Genomic DNA, 15,517 nt, shown 5'->3' with positions numbered 1-15,517 from the left:
AGTTGACATTACAGTAGTCTGACCTTGCAGCACGTCCTCATGCATACCAGACCCGTTTTAGGTTAATGGCTCCTAATGTGCCACCAGCATCGTACTGATAAATGTAACAATAAATATTTAATCAGGCAAACATCCGTTCAAAGGTCACAGATGTCAAGCCTAATAAAAGGCCGGTATTGGCTCGATCCATCAGCAAACCAAACACACACACACACATTTCGTCGCTCCCCTGTGGGCTGGCAGTGACGCCACTGTTTCGATCTCTCGGCAGCGGAATGTATACGAAATGACCAAATGTCTGATGTAGAGCTGATGACACAAGGCAGCGCAGTTGTACTCTAACAGCTACCGCTGACTTTGTTTAATCACAAGTTATAGGAATGCAGTGGTGGAAGAAGTGCACACATCCATTATTTAAGTAAAAATAGAAATACAACAGTGTTGGCATCAAAATATACTTAAAGTACTAAAAGTAAAAGTAGTCATTATGCAGAATGGTACATTAAACAATAATGTATATAATATTGTTAGATTATAGTTACTGATGCATTACCGTCTATTTCACATTTAATTTTGCAGCTGGTAAAGGAGCTAGTTTTAACTAGCTTATATGCATTTAAAATGAATTACTGCTGAGTAGCTTGTCAATTTTCAGAATCAGAATCGGCTACTTTCCACCACTGCAGCACAATGTTTCCCTCTGAAATGTAGTGAGGTACAAGTGGAAGAACTCCAGTACGGGACATCAGTTGAATTAAAGTCTGACCACATTCAACCAGAAGCTTCATGCAGGAACAGGCGTCGCCAGGAAACTGGACTTACTCTTCCAGGATGACTCTGGCGCTCTGCAAGTGTGAGCGAAGAGAAACAGACAGAAAGGAGGAAAGAGACCATATTAATCACACTGTGCTTCAGTCGTCTGTGCCAAGCAGACACGTCACAGTGTAAAATAAAAACATGGTTTTAAGAAGCGCAGCCAGCTGGTGTTTACTACCTGCTCTCTTCCTTGGCAGAGGATGTGGCTGAACATAAAGCAGTGACACCTGAGGTTCCGACTTTCTCTCTCTCCCACACACAAAACAAAGACACACTTTCCTCAGAGGAGACGGAGTGACGCAGGCGTGTTGCCTCAGCAGTGAGGATGCTGGATTTAGTAACAACCTGCTTGTCTCATCAGAGGCTGAGGGACCGGCCAACTGTCAACTGTTTTATCATTTTGCAACTTTTTTTTTTTTTTTTTTTTACTAAACACAAAAGTCATCGAAGTGTGTGGAAAACAATAACTAGGCTCTTAGTCACATTTTCCATCTTAGTTCTATGCCACAATAATAATGCACAGTTAGGCAATGCATAGAAACACCTCAGTCTGCATCCAGCTAGTGGTGGAAGTGGCACTCAGGTTCCTCACTTACATAAGTAAAAGTAGCAACAGTGTAAAAATACATTCAAAATGTTACTTAAGTAAAAATACAAAAGTATTGGCATCAAAACATACCTACGGTAACATGCTAAAGGGAGTGGCACATTTACCTTTCATGTATATCATATTATTGGGTTATAATAAGTGATGATGTGATTTAATGTTACAGCTGGTAAAGAAGGAGGAAGCTTCCATTAGCTTATATGCTTAGAATTTGAACTACTGCCGGGTAGCTTGTGAATTTCCCACTGGAGATCAAAATCTGGACTAAATCTGGACCTCATGTGTCGAGACTGTGACTTGGCTTTGTGGGGCAGAATGTAATGGAGGTTCAAAAGCTTTTAACTTTTCTTCAACATGACTCTTCTTCTTAGTTATGGTTTAATTTTATGCATTATTTTGCATTTTGGTGTGCGTGGTTATTTAGAATTCAGTGGATGTATGAGCCTGTTATTGATTGGTTGATCAATACAGTACATGGAGGGACTGTCCTGCTCTTCATTATCTGTGCAGCTCTATGAATAAATCATGCGTGTGACAATTTTAAGATATTCGGGACCAGAGAAGCAGCTGTCCCAGGAGGGTTGTGCTCGTGTTTCGCTCCTCACTCTGCAGCTGTACACATGTGGCCTGGGGACTCCTGAGGATGAATCATCCTGTCCAGTGAAACCTGTGGCTGCAAAAGTATCGATGGGTGAAAGGTGAATGGAAGAGCTGTGAAGTGTGAGGTGAGTTCAGATGAACAGAAATGAGCTGTGCAGGCAGATGTTGTGTCTCCTATTGCTCACCATTTTAGCCATTCAGTTTCCCAGCTTAACTGTATTGGTAGAGAAAAGGGATGCGGTCTGGAGAGACTGCTGCTACTACACTGTGAAACCTATTGGATTTTAACATTAAATGCATTTTCCCACTAATTTAACAAAGAATTCAGACCTGTCTCCTTTCTTGTCACAAACTGACCTAATGTTTTCACTGTAACTAAATTCTGAGAAAAAAAAAGCTAAGGACATGAGTTAAACAGCCTCGCTTTGGTCACTCCAACCCTGCAAACAGTAGATACAGGCTACTCTTCCTCACACTGCCTTGTAGTGTTCCCCACCTGTATAAACAAAGGCATGTGCGGCTCCTCCATAGACTGAATGGCCGACTCCACCAGTGCGGCTGCGGCCTCCAGGTGATCGCCGTGCTGACGGATGAGGGATCGAACATGTTTAAGTTTCTCATCCTGCTCGTTGGTGATCAGCCCCACCAACTCCTGCCTCCGCTCATCCAAGATGGCCACCAGGCTGTCGAACTGGCTGACCAGCTGCTCTCTCTGTCGCTGACCGTTCTCCTGAGGTGAGACAGAGCATTTCTGTTCTCAACAACATCACAGTGTTGAAAGAAAGTAATCAACAGCTCCCAGCCTCAGTTCGGCAGGCGGACACCCTCTCTACCTTTAAGATTAGCCTTAAGATGTTCCTTTTTGATAAAGTTTATAGTTAGGGCTGGATCAGGTGACCCTGAGCCTTCAATTAGTTATGCTGCTATAGGCCTAGGCTGCTGGGGGGCCCCATGTGAGCAGTCACCAGCCACATCAACCTGACCTGTGTTTGATTATTTGTTGTGTCTTGTTGCTTTTCTTCCTTTGTCTCTCCTCTATCCACTCACCCCAACCGGTCGAGGCAGAAGGCCGCTCACCAAGAGCCAGGGTCTGTCGGAGGTTACTTCCGTGAAAGGGAGTTTTTCCTCCCCACTGTCGCCAAGTGCTTGCTCAAGGAGGATTTGCTGTCTTTTTCCTCTATAATATTAATATTATAGTTAGCCCTGCGATGGATTGGCGACCTGTCCAGGGTGTACCCCACCTTTGCCCGATTGCCGGCCAGGATTGGCTCCGGCCCCTCCCGTGACCCCATTCACGGATTAAGCAGTAGAAAATGAATGAATGAATGAATGAATATTAATATTATTAAGATCTGGAACTTACTTTGTAAAGTGTCCTGAGATGACTTTTGTTGTGATTTGGCGCTATACAAATAAAACTGAATTTGAATTGAACTGAATTTATATTCTTTATAGAATAAAGTGTCCCTATTTTGTACCATGTCGTGACAGTGTGTGTGTCTAACCTCCACAGTGTGGCAGATGTCTTCCATCTGAGAGATGACTCCTTGGACATGGTTGTTGCTGGCGACCAGGATGGCGATGCCGTCACTCAGCTCTTTCTGCAAACATTCAGAACATCACAGATGTTTCTTTAGCCACTGACACTCCTCCAAGAATAATCTTCAAGTGCAACTTCACTATCTTTACTTTACTTTAACTAGTTTCTATGAGTAGCAGTAATGGGGTCAGAAATGTAAACCCAGAAAGACATAGTCACCTTTTCTGTTCTGATTGATGTCACTGTTTCTCTTGGCAAAAAGAGATTTTCCACCAGTTTGAATTTAGAAATCGCTGTTGATCATGCCCATAGAGGTAATTCTGAATTTGTACAGTCACTCTTTGATTCATCTTCGTTAAACAGCCAAAACAGCAAAACAATAAAACCACCTGACTTCACTCTCCTGGGCTTCACAACAGCCTCTCAACTCACAACTGTCATGTAACAGCAGCAGGAAAGAAGAAGAAGGAGGCAATGTGCAGTTAAGGTTAGCCAGTCTTCACCTAATTTGGTACATATCATATTTACTATAACTCTTGAATACATAGCACAGAACCCATATCAACTCGCATATAGATGATGCTGCAGCAAAATGATGAATTTAACCATAATGTTGTGGTCATGTTTCTAAATCATTTCCACATCCAGATGAGATTTCGAAACATTTTCTCTTGTTAAACCTGCAGGACGTTGCCGAGGAATGCACTCCGAGTACTTTCTAGTTTGTAGGCTAGTCGCCACCTAAAGCACAACATGAGTCAGCAGCAGCATCTGTTTAGCGTATCACACACGTTTTTACAGTTTGTCACAGTTAAAGAGTTACTCAACGAGCTGCTGGTGTAACAAACATTCTCACCTCTGTGTAGGCCAAATGAAATAACTGATAAACGTTTGCATGGAGACTGAGGATCAACAACTTTCCTCAGCCTCATCTAAATTTCAGATGAGTGAATCAGAGACAGAGTGAGAGATGTAGAGGCCAGCACTGAAATGTCAGCAAAGACAACTGCTCGATAACATGCCGGACAGTGCTGCTGCCATCTGCATGTCAAAACTGCTGCACTTTGTCTTTGTATGACTTTGTGAATCCAAAAGTGAAAATTTTTCATATGATATTTTTGATGTACACATTTGATTATGCATCAACCGATGTCTGCTTCTACTGTAACCGACCATTAGGTGGCTACATAACCAGCTGTGTGTAGGTGTCCTGATATCAGTGGTCACATATTTACTTGTGTACTATGCACTGACATTTTGCTGGTAGCTCACTGTGTATCTTGGCTCGTGTTAATGTCTTGAAAGGAGATACCAGGATCCAAACAGGAAAGGAAACAGAGAAGTAGAGGAAATATTTTAAATTAGAAACAGGAGAAATACAGTATGTATGGGAGATTAAAGGCCAGCATCCCTCATGAGTAGTCGCCCTCCCACATGCAGTTTTTGGAGTTTAGACTATTGCATATGCTCTTTAGTGGTCCTTTGACCTTTAAACTAGCTTCAGCTTCACTTGAGAGCGTGCTCAGTTTTTTGAAAACTTATCACTTCACTTCCAACACTCACCACCGACCCTGTCTCTGAATCTCTTCATCTTGGTTGGTATCTTACTGTGAAGTGAGCTGCAGTAAACTATCACCGATTCTTACCTTCTGAGTCAAGTAGACGCTGCTGAGAGGAGCCACTTCACAGTCCTTGTGTTGTCCGAACACTTTACACATGGAGCAGGTCGGCGTCTGGCAGGACAGACAGTAGATGTTGATCTTCTCCTCTTCATGCTCTTCACACTTCAGATGCTGCTGCTGCTTCTCTGACTTTATGTTTACAAGCCTGGAAGGGACAAAGCGTGTAAACAGATCATCAAATTGTCATTTCCAGGCTTCTTTCACTCTTTTTTCAGTTCTTAAAAAGCCATAAAGTCTACCTGCATTTTCACAATTGGCTCTTTACTAATACTCTTCTCTGGAAGCTCTTCTTTTGAACAAAGTCTAATGGATTACTGGAGTGGCCTAATGAACACAGGCCCAGGGACCCCAGAGGACAGGGGGCCCCTGTGTGATGTGACATATTAGTTAGTTTGGAAGTGAGAGCTCAGTTAAAAAACGAAAAACAACCATAAAGGCATGGAGAAATAACCATGACAAAAAACAAATTAAAGGTAGCATAGGAAATTAATTTCTGTTACGTCTCTTTTCGTCCCAATGGCAATGAATACATGGCTGAAACATGCCAGGCCAATAATTTTACTCGGTCCAAGCAAAACCACTGGATGGCCTACTTTCCTGTCAACCTAGCTTCCTACTTGGTATGCACTCTGCCCTTGCTTTCATTGTGTGAGCCAAGAATCTCCCACAAGGCTTTGCAATTGCAGGCAAACATATTGCCAATCTGTTTTGATAGCTAAAGCTAGCAAGCACAGCAGCTTTTGGTTGCCATTGGAAACCGTATTTGAGAACGTTACAACTAAAAAAAGAAGTTGGATGTTGCAAGAAGTAAAACCAGAATTAACACTGGCATGGCTTTTGAATGACGGTGACAACTGAGAGAACGAAAGGGTCTGAAAAGTGACGCCATGGTGGCCGTGACTCTGTTGGACAGGTAGTTATCAGTTTTGTTTTAGGAAGCATTTGTTATTTTCCTGAAATCCCTTAAGTAGTGTGTGTTGGGATTTAGAGGAGTGGCTTTGGAGAGAAGTCAGAACAAAAAGGGTGGGATTTCTTTAGTTGGCTACTTTCAAAATCGAGCTCCCTCTTGCTGGTGTTTCCAGGACCGCCGTCCTCACTTTTAATTCAAAAAGATGTAAAATGGACAAAAAAAAAAAAAAGACAAAATTACCTCCAAGAGAAGAATAATGACCACATAAACAACTGATGTGGGTTTTGCAGATTAACAACAGGATGAGAAAGAGATTGAAATGTGAGTGAATGTGGACATACTTTATAAATATAAACACTTTTATTATCGCCCACTGTAATTGAATAATTAATGGTTAAGTCAGTTTTGGATCTCAGTTTGATATAAAACAAAAAGTGTAGTAAATACGGAGGTAGTGATGCATCTAGTCTGGTGAAAAGAAGAACAAAAGCTTGTGTTTGCACCCCCCCAAACAAGCAGTATGAATAATCAGGAGCTTAGCCAGTCTTCCTGGGTTTTCATTCTTTCTCAAAAAGAACAGAAGCTGTACAGGCAGGCTTCTTGGCATCATTTGATGCACTTGTTAAAGGAACCCTTAAATAAAAGAAAGCTCAGCCAGTTTTTAGTCTCATTTCCATGCACAAGTGGCAGACTGTCCACCAGACCTGGCAACTGTGTGTGTATTGCTGAAGCAGCTCAGTTTACTTTTATTATCACTGACGTATTTTTACGTCAGGAGATGATGGTGGAGAACTAAGTAAAGAGTTTAGCTGAGATGGCTGTTTTTGAGATGCGGTTTTTTTGCCACCAGGAGTGTGTCACTACTCACCTGTAGCTTCCTGCTCTACAGTACACCTCCAGAGGACATGATAAATCGATATTTATGTCATGTTCCTCCCAGATTTGTCACGGCCAATGTGAAATGTGCACCATCCTTTCACTGCCAGACATTTAATTAGAAGCAGAAATGAATAACCAGCTACACACACGCCACTCAGCAAGTTTGCTGTAAAGGCCTCACTGGTATATGGAAGCAGTCGGGACATGGGTGGCTCTGGCACTGTACCATCCTAATCAGCAAAGGCTATTTAGTAGTCACCAAATTCAATCCAACAAATAATCCTTTGTCCTCTGACGTAGGTGTCTCTGACAGAAACGATGATTAAGTAATGAAAACATGATGAGAAACTACGAGTTATGAAACATTTGTGAACAATCGCTCTGCCTCTTGGCGCCCACACGGACAGTGAGGGGACTCCTGTCCTTCTGTGTCTAATGAACGCCAGCATCGCTTTTCTTTACCAGTGACTCATTTAGCTTCTATACAGAAGTGAAAGTGACAAATCTAGGCTGAGGATGACTTAAATATCAGTGGAGAGTTGTAATTGAGTGTGTACACATAAAAGACCTGAAGATGTACTGAAGAGGCTCGTACTTGGAACGTTTTTCTTGTTACACAAAGTGGCAATAGACTTCAGATGACAAGATCTATTTTAAGCCATTAGTTTGCTGACTGATAACCATATTAACAAAGCCGTGGGCAGTCATACTGTAGGTTTGTAAAACTGCTGCTCTCCTCAATCTCTGCAGCACCAGCACAGGCACAGAACAGGCTGCAAATGTTTTACTGTGGTGTTGAAATGGTGACTAATGCTCCATACAGGGGCGGATCTAGAAAATTTTGGGTGGGGTGGCCAGGCTGGGACAATGAGAGGGGTGGTGCATTTGCATTTGAAAGCCATTTAAAAAGTAAACTGAACCACTAGTTCTGTGAAATAATAAACCCTACTTTATTAAGAATCTAACTGTTTATTTTGTGTAAAAATGAGACACACAATGCTTTTTTGGCTGCGCTCCTTACTTACTCCCAGCTGGGGACAGCACTGCTACAGTATCAATTATAAAGCACCGGAAAAATGTTAGGTGTATTTAAGGAAACAACTGGTCATTATTTTTCATTCATTACTATTAACAAGCATCACATTTTGACTCTGGAAGGGGTGCACCCCCCCGGCTCTGCCCATGGCTCCATATAACCTATTTAGATACAAAATTTGTTTTGCATAAGTTGCAAGAGACTATTATTTATTATTTACTCTTGTATTTACACTAAGTATAAACTATTGCCTGCAATGGAAAAAAGCATAACACTACATAGAGTATGGCTCCATCGATTCTACAAGGAACCTGTAGACTGGCAGTGATGGAGAACAATGCTGCTCTCTGTTGGCAGTCACTCATTCTTACAATAGCAAGCCCATTCTCACTGTAGAGTCTGTACAGTGACTTTTTTCTTGCTGAATCTTTTAAACCTTTTAGACATAGAGATATTTTTGAGTGTCAAGAATTATTTTTCTTATGAAGACATATTTTATATCATAACAGTTGTGTTTTACTATATTACTATGTAGGTGTACACAGGGGCAGGTCAAGTTGAAAATTACCTTAATAAACCATTTACTAAATGTTTATATTGTAAGGGCACAGTCCTGCTGCTTATATGGGGATTTAAAGGAAAGTGTTACCTGGTACCTTCCCTCCATACAGGGGTAGCTCTAGAACGTTTTGAGTGGGGTGGCCAGGATGGGACACAGACTCAAAGAGGGATGGCACATTTGAAATACATGTAAAATGTAAATTGAATCACTAGTTCTATGAAATCATAAACCACAAATTGTGAAAAATCCAATTGTTTGGTTTGTGTAAAAATGAGACATATGGTGCTATGGCTAAGTTATTTCCTCCCGGCCGGGGAGAGTCCTGCTGCACATTGGCCCCAAATTTGTAACTTGCCAATATGGAAATCACCAAGTCTGAGCTCCCAAGTATGGGAGTCCAAATTTGGCACACTAGGTATTGAAAAACACCCTAACACACTTACCTGGAGGACTCCTGCTGTCTGTAGATGTCTATAATGTTCTCCACTAGCAGGTTTCTCTGCAGGCCATAGATCCCATGCCGGTCCAGCACCACCTCATGGCGACACGATGGACAGCGGAAACGGCCACCAATGGCTGTGATGCTGGAGGAACTGCGGGACTGCCACTGAGGGTTAGCAGACTGGCAAACAAGAAAGGGAAAGCACAAAGTATAAAGAAGAAAGGCACTAACCTTTGTCCATTTTATTTTCTAGCTACAATGCTATCACCTTAGGTCACTTTACAAAAAGTTAAAAGTAAAGAAGCATGGTCAAAAGGTCAAAGGAAGCATCACAGCAGTATGATCAGAGGAAAACAATCAAAAAAGATGTGTCCAATAATGGCTCCCTACAGAAAGACAAACCACTGACAGACCGCAGAGGTTCCCATCAAGAGGCCTTTGACATGGCTAAGCTGAATGAGCAGCACTGGTGATAAACATTGATTTGTGTTGTGATGAAACGTCTTGCACCAGTTTTGAACAATGTGTTAGACTGTGCCTCTCTCCTGTGTTATCACTACATTCAAGTCACGGAGCTAATGATATTTTCTCAAAAGATAAAACTCATCAATCAGTCACAGAAAACCAAGGAGGTCACTTAACAATGCTTAACTGTCCTGAGATAGCTGCAGGATCCTCAGACTCCTCTGACAATCTGGACAAAATACATTCTATTTTCTGCACCACAAAAAACATGTTTTCATATCCAAGGCAAACATGACATACAGTATCTCCTTGGTCCTTTTATATTTGTTTGTGAAAATGTAAAATAGATTAAGGTAGCACCGACGTAGTTCACCCTCAGTATCACCTGGAATATGTCACTGGCACACTTGCGGCAGAGGTTGTGCTGGCAGGGCAGGAGGACCACAGGTTTTGAGAACAGCTCCATGCACACGGGGCAGATCAGCTGCTTCTCCAGATTCTCCATGGTGGCTCCACTGCCAGCGCTGGGCCCAGGACTGCTAGCTGATGGGGGCTCAAAGCCAAGAGCAAAGCTCATCCCCTTCGAGGGCAGTGAGTAAAATATCAGAGATTACAGAAGAGGGAAACAAGCAGAAGCTTCCAGAAACACAAAGAGGGGGATATTCTGGCTTCTTCTTTTTGAATTCAAAGCTCATCCAGCTCTGTATTCATCCATCTTGACTCTTTCTACCATTTTAAACTCAACTAGACTGTTGCCTCACTCTTAGGCCATCTCTCTCCCCAGCTGTCTACCGCTCTGCGTGCCTAACGCCATGTAAAGACCCTCCACGGCCCCTGTCTCAGTTTTACAGCCATGGGACTGACGCCCATCAGTATTTTTAGCTCTTCACTTTGTTCTGGCTCAGGTTACTGTCTAAACTGTGCTCCACAGCCAGCCCGTTGGAAGGTCAGGGTGTGGCAGAGGATTACTGCAGTAGCCAGTACCAGGGTTATGCTTTTATGAAATCTAATACTTATCCTGGTGAAATACTGCAATGCAACCTCTGGGAGCCATGTTTAAGACAGTAGCACGTCAGCAAAAAGAGGTCTCAGTTCTCAACGTCTACACTAGACATCCAGAGGGCCATGTTTAATCGGCACCTGGTGGTTGGGGGGGGAGAAGAAAAAAAACACACTTGGAGATGCCGGGGATTGAACCCGGGGCCTCATACATGCAAAGCATGCGCTCTACCACTGAGCTACATCCCCATCCACAAGCAACCGCCTGTCAGTAATTTATTTATTTATTTTAGCTCTTACATTTCTGGCTTGTTTTGGTTTGTTTTCTATGACTGGTTGATTATCAATTATTCCCTAAAACAATAATATTGTACATATATATTGTATAATTTTGACCCTTTTCTCAACTTAAAAAAAAAGTGTAATTGTGACACGTGCAAAAGTTTTACCACTTTTCTAAAATCGCAGAAACTCTTAGAATGGATCATTTCCCAGAGATTGCTGAATAGTAGGCTACTGTCGATGTATTAACAATTAAATGGTGCGAGACAGAAACGTGTCGCTAATGGGGATCATTCTGTAGGAAGTCAGTCTCCCGCTTTGCGTATTGGCTCAGTGTCGGCGTCAGAGGACAGATCAGGTGCGGCAATAAAAGCATTGCCATGACTATCCATATGAACATTACTTTATAAGACACTTAATTGAGTTATTTTGAGGGGATGCGAGCGGGATGACCTAAAACGACGCCAAAATGCGTAAAGTTTTCTGATTGTACCGGATATAAGCGGTTCTACCTTCACATTAAAGCCCTATATGAATGACAACATGATATTACAGATTTCACATCACATAAATATTGAGGCACAGTACTGGCGAAAGTGAATTTTATTATTTTTAATGTATTAATTCATTAATCAACAAAAGAACGTAAAGAGTAAATTAAATAGCCATAAAATGTTTTGCATGCTTCTGTGTTTTTGGACCCATAGAGCACGCACCCTGGGTCGGACCCAGACTCCTACCAGTTGACTTCCGGTTGCGGGGGGGTTGGCATACAGGTCCCAAATTTTTGTGTTACAGCTCTTGCCATGAAAACCTATGTGCATGTGTACCTTGGACAACGGGTGGTCCAACCAAAATATCGATGTAATTTAGGTTTTTCCTGCAATTCGTATGTTTATTGGTAAATAAAACCATATATAGCGACATATTTCAAAACAGCCTCACTTTACTTGTAGTGTCAAACATTTGGCCCAGAGAAGCTTATCACAAAGCTTTTCTTTATTTTGGGGTATCCGAGCGGAAATGCGGTGTGTTACTGTGCCAAACTTTCCGGTCCGGGCTACGGGCCGACTTCCACACTGCTGGTGGCGTGTGTGGAACGCTTTCTTGTATCTCCCCAACCGACTATGTGTTAAACTGCCAAACTGAAGCAGCTTTTCTGTTTTAAAATCCGCTCATTTATACCGGATTCTTCTAGACGCTGACAGAGTTCATCCCGACGGTCAGTCAAGTGTTAATCGGTAGGTTTTGTTCAGTCTTATCTGCATCCTGTACTTCTCCGCGCGGCGTGAGTTTCACGTGGAGACTGGGGACCATCACTGCTCCGTAGCATCAGTCAGTTCTCCTGTATCTGTGGTTAGCATTAGCTTTCTGCGAAAACATGTCAAAGATGGCAACCTTGGTTCTAGAGGACGGAACGACGTTCAGAGGCCGCCTTTTTGGTGCAAACGTATCGGTGTCTGGAGAAGTTGGTAAGTATTTTGAAGTATTAGCTAACTTGAAACTTTGATGTATTGCTGCTACTTTAGCTAGCCCATACAAAATCCACCTGCGCAGTAACGTTTGGTCAGACATTTTGTTTTATGTATTCTAGCACTGAATGTTTATATCATCGCGCACCGTAATGTGCCACGACATCCATACATCACTTGTAAAGCGCCAAACCTCCACCACGTAACTTCCTTGGCGAGAAAATGAGCTGTGTTGCAATAACGTTACGTTGAATGGAACGTGGCCGAATTAAAGATGAGGCAATATTGACTTATGATGCCAAACCCTGCTCTTTGAACCGTGTTACTTGTGCTGATGAGCCAGGTGTCACTAAAGTTAATGGAATTTTCAGCATAGTTTGGCAGCACAAACTACACACAACAGAATGGAATGCGCCCTACACAGTCAACAACTAAAAATAAGCAACACAGCTTTTATATCAATTCATGTTAAGTGACTGATAAATACAGTGTTAATACATTTTAGTACCATTAAAATACCACAGTATGTATGCCTTTTACAAAGCAGTGCTCTAAAACTTGGGTTGGCAGGCAGAAATTTGATGGCAGTATTATGTACTGATGAATATATGTGTGCTCAGTGTTTCAGACAGGGATGGTGGGCTACCCTGAGGCTCTTACGGACCCGTCATACCACTGCCAGCTGCTGACCCTCACCTACCCTCTGATTGGCAACTATGGTGTCCCAAAGGATGAGGAGGGAGAGTTTGGACTGAGCAGGGTAAGTTTTGCTTGTCTAATTTGTCCAGTATGGTTTGGTTGGTATTGTTCTGTCCCCTACAAATACAAGTCTATAAAAGGTATTTAAGTCTATATGGATGAGAAAATGCTGTGTTCCAGTACAAGATCTTGCTTTGTGAAGTGAGTTTTTCCATCCCTGCTACATGTTGAACAATCACAAAAGCTCAGGATGATGTTGAGCAATGAGGAGTTAAATAAAGGTAATGGAAAAAAAGGCTTGCACCACCACAACATAGTGATGTGTTGTCTTGTATTTCTCTTGTCTTGCTCAGTGGTTTGAGTCGTCCAAGATCTATGCAGCAGCTCTGATTATCGGAGAGCTGTCGGAGAATCCCAGTCACTGGAGTTCAGTGAAGTCATTGGATCAGTGGCTCCAAGAGCAAGGTGTTCCTGGATTACAAGGTCAGAAAATATAAATCTAAATTTAACAGATAATGTAGTTTTTTTTAAATAAATATTTTAATAAGAAATGGAAATGTAATCATCGTAGATTTAGAACCAAGTGTAGACAGCCATTATAGAGCTCTTTAGAACTCAGACTAGGGGTAGGCTGCTATATTTGAACCAGAAATTGTGTAAAAATGACAAAATGCTGTATTTTATTGAAAAAAATAGAAACACCTTTGTTTGTTTGACCTTATTTTCCTTTTATCCAGGCATTGACACCCGCTGTCTGACCAAAAAGATCAGAGAGAAAGGCACCATGCTGGGGAAGCTGGTTGTGGATGGGACCCCTGAAGACAGTATTACCTTTGATAGTCCTGATGAGAGAAACCTGGTGCAGGAGGTCTCTATGAAGGTAGCCCACCAGATGCTTAAGAACCTTATGAGTGGAAAACCCAGAATTTAATAAGAACCCTGCAATGAAATGCTAAATTGTCTGCTGTGTGTCTGCCTCTCTGTTGTCGAGTTTTATAAAACATGAGTACCAAATGGAGGCTGACAGAACTTGTTCTTGACTTAATACATATAGATAATACAGTTAACAGTACGCGCCATTGTTAGTGGTAGCCAGCTGCTTGTTTTTTCAACCCGTTTATCAACATATTGGATGCCTCTCCTTTGTTTCTCTCCAGAAACCCAAAGTGTTCAACCCCAATGGCAGCCTGCGAATCACAGCGGTGGACTGTGGCATCAAATACAACCAGATACGCTGCCTGGCTCAGAGAGGAGCCTGTGTTACTGTGGTACCCTGGGACCATCCGCTGGACAGCGCAGGTCAGTAACACATGATGCAGGCATTCGATCCAGGCACAGACACCCAGCAGGCAGCAGCTTCTGAGACTGAGGAATGAAGCCAGTGTGGAAGTGCCAAAACCTGCAGTTCCTCGAATGGCCTCTAGAGGCTCCAAAAGGGAGGCAGTCCCCCATAGACTCCCCTGTTAAAATGCCCATCTTTACAGCAGAAATAAACATGTTTACAGCCTGGTTCAAAAGTGACTCACATTTGGGGAGCAATATGAGCTTTGTTTCCTTGCTCAAACCCACTCAAACATGTGAACAGGAGGAGCTGGGGATTGAACTACGAGCCCTGAGCCCATCGGTTGGTGGAAGGAAACTGGCTCTTTGGGTCAGGTGTATGTCTTTTTCACTGCTAACTCAGGCGTGTCCATTTTGCTTTTTTTAGATTTTGATGGTTTGTTCATCAGTAACGGTCCCGGGGATCCTCAGCTCTGTCAAACCACCATCAACAATGTGAGGAAGGTGGTCTGTGTGGATCAACCCAAGCCAGTTTTTGGTATCTGCCTCGGACACCAGCTGCTCTCTCTGGTCATTGGAGCAAAGACCTACAAGATGAAGTGAGTACCTCAGACAGAACACTTGCATAGGCCAAGAGATCATTTATATTCCAAAGGTTGAAAGGCTGTGAATGGTTTCCAACCTTTGTCTACTGCAGTTTTTTTACTTTCTCAGTTTGTAAAGGATTTTAACAAACCAATTTGTTTTGGCATGATTTTAGACTGTAAACATAATATTTAAGATTTTAATCCTAGCAGTCTTCTATGACACCTGTTGTTGACCTAATCCAAACAGTCTAAACTTGGCTTAATTGTTGACACTGCTTCAGAGAGAAAGGGGCAGGGAAAGGGAGAGGGGTACTGGAAAAGGCCTCGACTGGGGACTCCGTTGTTCTACTGGGGGACTTCAACGCCCATGTGGGCAGCGACAGTGCCACCTGGAGGGGCGTGATTGGGAGGAACGGCCCCCCCGATCTGAACCCGAGTGGTGTTTTGTTATTGGGCTTCTGTGCTAGCCACAGTTTGTCCATAACGAACACCATGTTCAAGCATAAGTCAGTGCACATGGCACCAGGACACCCTAGGCCGGAGGTTGATGATCGACTTTGTGGTTGTTTCATCTGACCTCCGGCCGTATGTCTTGGACACTCGGGTGAAGAGAGGGGTGGAGCTGTCAACTGATCACCACCTGGTGGTGAGCTGGATC

General features: G+C 42.7%; 2 protein-coding genes and 1 non-coding gene across 3 annotated transcripts in view; 1 reads left to right on the top strand and 2 right to left on the bottom strand.

Moving 5' to 3' along the window:
* Window positions 1-818: 818 nt before the first annotated feature.
* Window positions 819-10,044, bottom strand: trim54 (tripartite motif containing 54). The gene is made up of 6 exons (XM_020618218.1): window positions 9,925-10,044; window positions 9,076-9,254; window positions 5,210-5,390; window positions 3,529-3,624; window positions 2,520-2,753; window positions 819-845 (listed from the first exon to the last, which is right to left on the bottom strand). Exons 1-6 carry the CDS (start codon window positions 10,042-10,044, stop codon window positions 819-821), a joined length of 837 nt encoding a protein of 278 aa, XP_020473874.1.
* A 671-nt stretch (window positions 10,045-10,715) lies between these two features.
* Window positions 10,716-10,787, bottom strand: trnaa-ugc (transfer RNA alanine (anticodon UGC)). The gene has a single exon. It is a non-coding gene; the product is annotated as a tRNA-Ala (tRNA).
* Window positions 10,788-11,562: 775 nt separating this feature from the next.
* Window positions 11,563-15,517, top strand: part of cad (carbamoyl-phosphate synthetase 2, aspartate transcarbamylase, and dihydroorotase) — a 25,857-nt gene continuing 21,902 nt past the window's right edge. The window contains exons 1-6 of the mRNA XM_020618189.1: window positions 11,563-12,292; window positions 12,913-13,052; window positions 13,345-13,474; window positions 13,729-13,871; window positions 14,149-14,290; window positions 14,700-14,871. Coding sequence (XP_020473845.1) covers window positions 12,202-12,292; window positions 12,913-13,052; window positions 13,345-13,474; window positions 13,729-13,871; window positions 14,149-14,290; window positions 14,700-14,871 — 818 coding nt within the window. The 5' untranslated portion in view covers window positions 11,563-12,201. The remainder of the gene's footprint in view (window positions 12,293-12,912; window positions 13,053-13,344; window positions 13,475-13,728; window positions 13,872-14,148; window positions 14,291-14,699; window positions 14,872-15,517) is intronic.

Source organism: Monopterus albus, unplaced genomic scaffold, assembly GCF_001952655.1.
Source record: "Monopterus albus unplaced genomic scaffold, M_albus_1.0 scaffold202.1, whole genome shotgun sequence".
In the NCBI taxonomy this organism is placed as follows: domain Eukaryota; kingdom Metazoa; phylum Chordata; class Actinopteri; order Synbranchiformes; family Synbranchidae; genus Monopterus; species Monopterus albus.
Note: the sequence above shows the minus strand (reverse complement) of the source record. Positions and strands in the feature narration are given on the sequence as shown.

Excerpts from the sequence above, each read along its gene's own strand:
- trim54 (XM_020618218.1), bottom strand. The coding sequence starts at position 10,044 with ATGGAGAATCTGGAGAAGCAGCTGATCTGCCCCGTGTGCATGGAGCTG. Across the intron at positions 9,255-9,924 it reads GTGCCAGTGACATATTCCAG|TCTGCTAACCCTCAGTGGCA; the intron begins GTGATACTGAGG and ends CTTGTTTGCCAG. Across the intron at positions 2,754-3,528 it reads ACATCTGCCACACTGTGGAG|GAGAACGGTCAGCGACAGAG; the intron begins GTTAGACACACA and ends GTCTCACCTCAG.